General features: G+C 41.2%; 1 protein-coding gene across 1 annotated transcript in view; it reads right to left on the bottom strand.

Moving 5' to 3' along the window:
- Positions 1 to 1,341: 1,341 nt before the first annotated feature.
- The window catches only part of WIF1 (WNT inhibitory factor 1), an 89,137-nt gene continuing 84,478 nt past the window's right edge, over positions 1,342 to 6,000 (bottom strand). The window contains exon 10 of the mRNA XM_060112524.1: positions 1,342 to 2,197. Coding sequence (XP_059968507.1) covers positions 2,076 to 2,197 — 122 coding nt within the window. The 3' untranslated portion in view covers positions 1,342 to 2,075. The remainder of the gene's footprint in view (positions 2,198 to 6,000) is intronic.

The following is a 6,000-nucleotide window of genomic DNA, read 5'->3' as shown; positions in this document are numbered from 1 at the left end:
TGAGCAGCGTTCCCTGTGCTATACAGTAGGTCCTTGTTGGTTACCTATTTTATTTTTAAATTAATTTGTATTGGAGTATAGTTGATTTATAATGTTGTACCAGTTTCTGCTGCACAGCAAAGCAAACCAGTTATACACATACATACATCCACTCTTTTTAAGATTCTTTTCCCATATAGGTCAGTACAGAGTACTATGTAGAGTTCCCTGTGCTATACAGTAGGTCCCTATTAGTTATCTATTTTATATATAGTAGTGTGTATATGTCAATCCCAATCTTCCAATTTATCCCCCCACCTTACCCCCTTGGTAACCATAAGTTTATTTTCTATATCAGTGACTCTATTTCTGTTTTGTAAGTAAGTTCATTTATACCATTTTTTTAGATTCCACATATAAGTGATATCATATGCTATTTGTCTTTCTCTGTTGGTTATCTATTTTAAATATAGCAGTGTGTACATGTCAATCCCCAAACTTTCAGTCTATACCTCCCCCCACCCTTCTCCCACTGGTAACTATAAGTTTGTTCTCTTCTCTAAGTCTGGGAGTCTGTTTCTGTTTTGTAAATAAGCTCAGGTGTATCATTTTTTTTAGATTCCACATATAAGTGATATCATATCTTTGTCTGACTTACTTCACTCAGTATGACAACCTCTAGGACCATCCATGTAGCTGCAAATGACATTATTTCATTCTTTTTTATGGCTGAGTAATATTCCACTCTGTGTGTGTGTGTGTGTGTGTGTGTGTGTACATACACATCTTCTTTATCCATTCATCTGTTGATGGACATTTAGGTTGTTTCCATGTCTTGGCTATTGTATTGATAAATAGTGCTGTTAAGAATGTGCACGTATCTTTTTGAACTATGGTTTTCTCCAGATATATGCCCAGGAGTGGGATTGCTGGATCATATGATAACTCCATTTTTAGTTTTTTAAGGAACCTCCATACGGTTTTCCATAGTGGCTGCACCAATTTATTGAATACATTCCCAACTGGTAGCACTTTTATTTGCAACCTTTTCACACCTTTAGAAAGTCTTCACTAAGGGATATTTAACACATCCTGGTTAGAAAAGACTTTTTGAAAGAAATGACAACTAAGCTGGGAGCTGACTTAAATAGGAGTGTTGCAGGCTCTGACAACAGAGCGTAGTGTGACATGGCTGGAGTAGAGACAGAACTGGGAGAGATGAGGCTGGAGAGCTAGCACAGAGTCAGGGAAAGAATATCTTCGGTTTTTTTGTGATACTGCAAAGTTTTAACTTCCACTCAATTGCAACCAACTTTATTTTAATAAAATAACACATGCAAAGACCACTCCATACAACACTCAGAAAACTAAAGCAGCACCTTTATTTTATACATACAAACAGTATAAAATGTTTACGTAAGAGCTGTGTTTGTTTACAATATATTATATTGCTTCAAGCCAATGCCAAAAGTTCATACATTATATTCCCTATTTTATTGTGTTTACAATATATTATATCGTTAAATGCCACTACCACAGTGTTGTTTCTTTCTCCTTTTTTTTTTTTTTTCAATACTGAATTCTCTGGAATCATGGTAAGGTCAAAATGTATTGTGAGTTTAGAAATAAGGGGAATTTTAAAAATGTGACAAATGTCTAAATACATGACAATATAATTTGAAATGCTATAACTTCAGCACTTTTAACTGCTTCATCCAGACCCTTGTGATTTATGCATTTTTGTTCCATTTATCTTCTCTAATGTTGCCCAGCCCCTCGACATCATGAATGCATTGTACTTTTGGAAATTATCTGCCAACTATACACTGAAAAGACAAAAATTTAACCTGAACAACTTACATAACATAAAATCGGTCCCAAAGCACTGAAACAAGAAAATCTATACCATCACACTACAGATGTACTTAGAAAACTTAAAAGGAAGAGTAAATATCAGCTTGGTGATTTATAATGAAGCTAATAAAATTCAGGCCAGTATTCTTAACTGTAATGAACATTATTTGAACATTCAACACATGAAAGGTTAACAAAGGCTATGAACTTGGTGTAACTTAAAACGTTTCAGATGTCGGAGTTCACCAGATGTAATTGGATTCAGGTGGGTCCTGCCGTTCCTCGGCCTTTTTAAGTGAAGGCGTGTGCTGCCTGAGCCGGGCGCCTGCTGGCCTCAGGGCATGCGTGAGGCTGGCTCCGTATCCTGCAAAATTATTCACAGCTTAAAAGAAAAGAAACTACAAAAACAGGCTCTTCAGATTCATTATTAATCATTCAAATGAAATCCATTTTCCCTTTTCAACCCAGAGTGAAAGACCACAGCAATCACAAAAAGCTACCTGAATGAAGAGATGTTACAGGTTCAAGATCTCTGTTAAAAGAAACCCATTTTACTAACTCCGTCAAATCTGGCTTCCACTGAATCTCTGATTCTCGATGTATTTTGGCCATGCAGATACTCTTGATGCAAACTTTGGATGAATGTGATTGAATGGAAGGATGTTCTCCACCCAAGGGTTGGTAAGGATCTAGCACTGAGGTCTCAATAGCAGGGATGCTTCTGCAGCGGACTTGGTCATTGATCCTTTCACTGCCTTGTAAAACCAGACTCCATTACATTGATCTAGTTCAGTGTAATAACCCCCATTCTTCATATAGATCACATGATTAGGAGTGGCTATTGCGTTTACACAAAATAGGAATTTTATAAGAATTAAGGGCTCCAGTACACATGTTAGGGAAAGGTTATGATTTGACCTGATTCCTTATCAATGGGGATTTGTGAGTTTCAGTGAAGGTGGGCATCTATCGATAGCATTTCCAGCTCATTGTAAGTGGAGTGTAACTCTGAGTTACACAACTTGAAGCCTCTTATTACTTGTGAACTTCTGGAGATGCTTCTGGACACTGACTCACTTCTACTGATTTCCTAAAGGAGCAATCACACTTTAAAAATCTGCCTCCAGGGCCTCCCTGGTGGCGCAAGTGGTTGAGAGTCCGCCTGCCGATGCAGGGGATACGGGTTCGTGCCCCGGTCTGGGAGGATCCCATATGCCGCGGAGCGGCTGGGCCCGTGAGCCATGGCCGCTGGGCCTGCGCGTCCGGAGCCTGCGCGTCCGGAGCCTGTGCTCCGCAACGGGGGAGGCCACAACAGTGAGAGGCCCGCATACCGCAAAAAAAAAAAAAAAAAAAAAAAAAAAAAATCTGCCTCCATCTTCCTGTGCATTAGAGTCAAGTTTGGCATTTCATTTGTTCCTTGTGTTTTTTTCTAAAATTAAATAAATAAATTAATTGATTAATTTGGCTGTGTTGGGTCTTCGTTGCTGTGCGCAGGCTTTCTCTAGTTGCGGTGAGTGGGGGCTACTCCTCGTTGCACAGAGGCCTCTCATTGTGGTGGCTTCTCTTGTTGCAGAGCACGGGCTCTAGGTGCATGGGCTTCAGTAGTTGTGGCACGTGGGCTCAGTAGTTGTGGCTCGCGGGCTCTAGAGCGCAGGCTCAGTAGTTGTGGCACACGGGCTTAGTTGCTCCGCAGCATGTGGGATCTTCCCGGACCAGGGCTCAAACCCGTGTCCCCTGTACTAGCAGGCGGATTCTTAACCACTGTGCCACCAGGGACATCCCTTCCTTGTGGTTTTTAAATGCAAGCATGGGGGGACTTCCCTGGTGGTCCAGTGGTTAAGACTCCACACTCCCAATGCAGGGGCCCGGGTTCGATCCCTGGCCAGGGAACTAGATCCCACATGCTGCAACTAAGATCCTGCATGCCGCAAAGAAGACCTGGCGCAGCCAAATAAATAAATAAATAAATAAATGCAAGCATGCCGTTAAGTAACCACTGAGAACAGAATACTTTGTTCCTGAATGTGGCTCTTTGAATTGTCAGTATGTAGGCTAGTAGCTCATGGCACAGCCAAAACAATGAGCCAACAATTAGCTGGAGTAAACCCCCACCCTGCTGCTCACCCTGCAACCCATGAAGCCCACACCTCCCTGGTGAGGGGAGCCTAAGCCGGGGAGTCTGTCTCCAGTATCCTCCTCCCAAGTAGGATGTCTGGGTGCCTGGGACCTCTCAGCGTGTCACCCTGCTGGGGGTCTGTTCTTAGCAGAACTCTGTGCCTCAGGGCTTCCTTGTCCCCTCCCTTTAATCAAAATAAACCTCATTCTTTCAGCCTGATTCTCTCAGCCAATGTACAAAATGGCTGGGTGGCCTCTCCTGGAAAACACGTTTGCATTTGAATCAAACACCAAGGCATCTTTTTGACATGCAGTGCCTGGATCTGAAGGAGGAACAGATGACAAAAGCTTTCAGCAGCAAAGTCTACAAGTGGGAGTGCTATTTGGTAGCTGGCAGACCTGTCAGAATTGCTCATCTAAACTACATGCATGAGGGCCCCTAACTTGCCTTCTTCCTGGAAGAGCGACTGGGTGTAACAGCGGGAACAGTGCCTCTTGTACTCCCCTCCCATCGTCGTTGGCGGTCACCAGGCCCCAAATGTGAGTCCCAGAAGACCTTTGTAATTGAGTCCTGGGATCTATGGTCTCACTTCAGGTCATCCCTAGGCCCAAGCACTTCTGGAAACTTACTCTGATTTGGGGACAAACTGCACAGTTTGTATCCTGAGTTAAAGGTGGCATAAAGGGTTTGGTTTAACTCTTTTCCAAAATGGCTCCAGAAATGGTTAGTTTTCTATAGGTCTTTTACTCCCACGAAAGTCCCTCCCCCCAACCAAGTATGTCCTAACAGGGATACCATTCAATCATTCCCACCTCGGTAAAGGAATGCTTTTCCAGAGGAGCTCCACTTCTTGTTAAGCTATGCCCACCTGAAGCCAATTCAATCTACCATCCAGCCAATTCAGTGGGTGAAAAAGACTCAAATCAATGGCTTAGCCTAGACCAGACACCAGTATACTTTAAAATAAACAAACATGTATACCTACACATAAATGGTATACATACATATCAGAATAATATAATGTGAGTTATAAAATATGCACAAAAATTAGAAATTAGAGATTGAGATATATAACTATATATACCTTATAAAATTTATACATAAATGTAATAAAAGAATATAAAATATAAAAAATGTTTTCAAACTATATTTTCCCTCAGCACCCAGCTGATCATTCCACACTCACTGGGCTACATGCATCACCCTTTGAAGAGCACTGATTTAGGAAAACATCTGATGTGAAAGTGATCTGTTCAATTTGTGTACATTATTTTGGAGACACAATTTGGTAGACACAATCTGGATGTCTGTTAATCAAGGGAGTTGTATGACTGAATGAAGCCTTTCTTTCCTCAAAGGAAAATGGCCAGTGGGCCCATACTCAGGAGACTGAGTTCAAGCTGCAGGATGAACCTGCAGAAACTGCATTATTTATTTCCTTCACTTGCTGACTCTTGAACCTGGGTGCTACCAGGAAGGGCCTTTTCTGTCTGTTCACTGGTATGTCTCCAGTGCCTGGGTTCATGCCTAGCATATCAATCAAAACGGAATGATTGAATTTAGCAACTTTCATTTTGTGTATAAAATAGGTCAGTGGTTTCTTAGCCTATAGCTAGTTCATTTTTGGTACTCAATAAATTTGAAAAAAACACAACTCCATGATAATATCTCTCCTGTACTTCACAGACCTTTACTCTCCCACAAAAGAACCCATTTAAAGCATACCATAACCAAGACAGTTTAAAGATTTTACAGAGCAGAACTCTTCATGTTCTATATGCTGACTGATCAATCCTGAATGATAAAGTCAGAACCATGTAGATACTGAAATACATTTGATTTAAAATCTTACTTTTACTTATTTCTATCACAGTTAACATACCGTATTACCAAATCACCACGTAGTACTAATTCAACCCGGAAGGTATTTGTGGTGCTATTTTACAGATGTGGTGCTGCTATTTTACAGTGATGCTTTCTTTCCTCTTTATACTCTAAAGCTTAGGCTCTAAAGTTTAGAGAGTACCCGGTGGGGCGGGATGTGGCATGCA

Source organism: Mesoplodon densirostris, chromosome 11 (genome assembly GCF_025265405.1).
Source record: "Mesoplodon densirostris isolate mMesDen1 chromosome 11, mMesDen1 primary haplotype, whole genome shotgun sequence".
Taxonomy (NCBI): Eukaryota; Metazoa; Chordata; class Mammalia; order Artiodactyla; family Ziphiidae; genus Mesoplodon; species Mesoplodon densirostris.
The sequence above is the reverse complement of the archived record's forward strand: the minus strand, read 5'-3'. Positions and strand labels throughout refer to the sequence as shown.